Here is a 2,743-nt window from a genome sequence, read left to right on the forward strand (position 1 = left end):
TTCATTTCCTTTTTCCCCCTTTTCCCCTTTTTTCCCCTTTATTCACTTTTTTACCCCCCGTTCCCCCCGTTTTTGACCCATTTTCCCTATTTTGTCCCTTTTCTCTATTTTTGTCCATTTTTTCCCTTTTTTCTCTTTCCCCCCTGTTTTCCTTTCCTCCTTTCCTCCATTTTTCCCCTTTTTTCCACCTTTTTTTAACCTTATTCACCTTTTTGCCCCCATTTCTTCCCTCCTTTTCGCCCCCTTTTCCCCCCTCTCCCCTCCCTGTGCACATTTTTGGGGTGAAATTGGGCAGAATTGGTCGAGCCCTGCGGGGGAGGATGGGGCACCCCTAAGAGTGAGGCAGAAAAGGGTGGATTTGGGGCAATTTGGGGCAATTTTGGTGCATTTTGGTGCTTTGGGGGGTATTAGGGCCCGTTTTGGGGGTGTTTGGGTGCGGGTTTGGGTGGTTTTGGGACATTTTGGGGAGTTTTGAGACCTTTTAGGCATCGCCCAAGTGTTGGGGGAAGTTCTGGAGATGTTCTGGGGTGTTTCTTTGGAGCATCAGGGCGGCGTTTTGAGGCATTTTCGAGCGTTTTTGGGCAACAGTTCAGGTCAACGTTTTGGCGTCTTTTAGGGTGTCTCAGGGTGGTCTTTTGGGGCATCTGAAGATGTTTTGGGACATGGAAGTGGCCAATTTTGGTGTGATTTTGGTGGCAACGTTTCAGAATGACGTTTGGGGGCGTCTCAAGGGCCGGGGCAGCGTTTTGGGGTCCTTTGGGGGGGTTCAGGTCAGTGACGGTATTTTGGGAAGTTTTGGGGTCTTCTGGGGTGGCTTTTGGGGTCTTGTAGGACATCTGGGATGTTTGGGGGATGCTTTGAGCATCTTGGTGGTGTTGGAGGATTTTGGGGGGCAATTCCAGGGGTTTCTGGGCCTTCATTTTGGGGCCTTTTGAGGCATTTCGGCATCCCAGTTTGGGACTGGGCATACTGGGAGGCAGCGTTTTGGGGTCACCGTTCACCCCCCACCTCCCCGCAGGGTCTGGGATGCCCTCACCGATGGCTTCGCCCCCCGGGGGTCCCCCCGGCCTTGGCTGCTCCCCGAGGTGGAGGCCACCGACGGCACCGACCCCCAGGTATGGCTGTGGCTCCTCAACCCCCCTTGTCCCCATGTGATTGACAGCTGTCAGTCAGCCCCAAGGCTCCGTCCAACGTCCCCATCCAACATCCCCGAACTTCCCCCTGTCCCAACTTCCCAGTCCAGCTTCCCCACCCAACAACTCTCCAGCCAGTGTCTCCCCGTGCAGCGTCTCTGCCCGTCTCCTTGTGGCACCTCCCCATCCAACGCGTCCCTGTCCATCATCTCCCTCTCCAGCATCTCCAGCATCCCCCTCCAACGTCCCTGGGCAAAGTCCCGTCCAACATCTCTGCCCATCTCTATCCAGCGTCCCTGTCCCACGTCTTTCCATCCAGCATCTCCACCCAACACCCTCATCCACAGTCTCTCCATCCAATGTCTCCAGCTAAACATCCCCATCCAACATCTCCACCCGAAGCCCTCATCCAGCATCTCCCCAGCCAGTGTCTCCCTGTCCAACGTCCCCATCCAATGTCTCCCCACGTCCCCCTGAGCTGTGGTTCCCTGGTGGCCCTCCCTGGGCCAGGGCCAGGGCCATGCCTGTGGTGCCACCAAGGCTGCCCGGTCTGTGTCTCCTGCAGCTCTGCGAAAAGGAGGAGGAGGAGGAGCTCACTGAGAGGAGTGAGCAAGACTCGGGCATCAACGAGGAGCCGCTGCTGACGGCTGAGCAGGTACCCCTGACCCCCATGGGCAGGTGGAGGATGAAGGAGAGGATGGAGGATGCAGGATCCGGGACCTCAGTGGGGTGGAGGATGGAAGATGAAGGATCCAGGATCTTGATACAGGTGGAGGATGGAGGATGAAGGGTTCAGGACCTCAGTAGAGGTGGAGGATGAAGGATGGAGGGTCCAGGATCTCGGTGCAGGTGGAGGGTGCCTGGAGCAGGTTGCAGATGCGGGCGGAGGACGCGGGTGCTGGATGCAGGTGGAGAGCGTAGCCAAGGGGTGCCGGTGGAGATGACAGTGCGCATGGAGGACACTGATGCCCCACAGGTCATCGAGGAGCTAGAGGAGCTGATGCAGAGTTCGCCTGACCCCGAGGCTGACCCCGAGGGTGAAGAGCAGGAGGAAGAGGAGGAGGAGGAAACGGAGGCTGAAGGCGAAGGAGGTGGCGGGGGCGTGGAGCCCATCCTCCTGCGCGAGCTGCGCACCTTCTCCCCGGCCTTCAACAGCAACTGCTCCCACGAAGGTACGGCCGGGCGCTTTCTGGGGGCGATTCCAAGGAAATTGGACAACTGAGTCTCTCCTAAAGCACCGGGACGTGTGCCTGATTGCACCTGACTGGACCTGGACGAGATGGAGAGGTGGGACCACGTGAACCGCAAGGGGTTCAACAAGGCCGAGGGCAAGGCCCTGCCCCTGGGTGGGGACAACCGCTGGTGTCAGCCCAGGCTGGGGATGGGGGGATGGAGTGGAGAAGGACCGCTGGAGCGGGGCCAGGGGAGCCCCGGGGATGACCCGAGGGTGGAACCTCTGGCCAGGTTGCCCCGAGGGGTGGTAGATGCCCCATTGCTGGCGCCATCCCAGGTCAGGCTGGACCTGGAGTCTCGGAGCACCCTGCTCCGGTTGGAGATGTCCCAAGGTGGTTGGACCAGATGACCTTGAAAGGTCCCTTCAACGCAACCCA

The 2,743-nt window shown here is 58.8% G+C and overlaps 1 protein-coding gene across 1 annotated transcript in view; it reads left to right on the top strand.

The window, feature by feature from the left end:
- Window positions 1-2,355, top strand: part of LOC104498314 (fasciculation and elongation protein zeta-1-like) — a 4,198-nt gene extending 1,843 nt beyond the window's left edge. Inside the window, exons 2-4 of the mRNA XM_010141671.1 lie at window positions 1,019-1,115; window positions 1,699-1,788; window positions 2,110-2,355. Of these exons, the coding sequence (XP_010139973.1) occupies window positions 1,019-1,115; window positions 1,699-1,788; window positions 2,110-2,355 (433 nt within the window). The remainder of the gene's footprint in view (window positions 1-1,018; window positions 1,116-1,698; window positions 1,789-2,109) is intronic.
- Window positions 2,356-2,743: the final 388 nt, after the last annotated feature.

This window comes from Buceros rhinoceros, unplaced genomic scaffold, assembly GCF_000710305.1.
Source record: "Buceros rhinoceros silvestris isolate BGI_N320 unplaced genomic scaffold, ASM71030v1 scaffold33768, whole genome shotgun sequence".
Lineage (NCBI taxonomy): Eukaryota > Metazoa > Chordata > Aves > Bucerotiformes > Bucerotidae > Buceros > Buceros rhinoceros.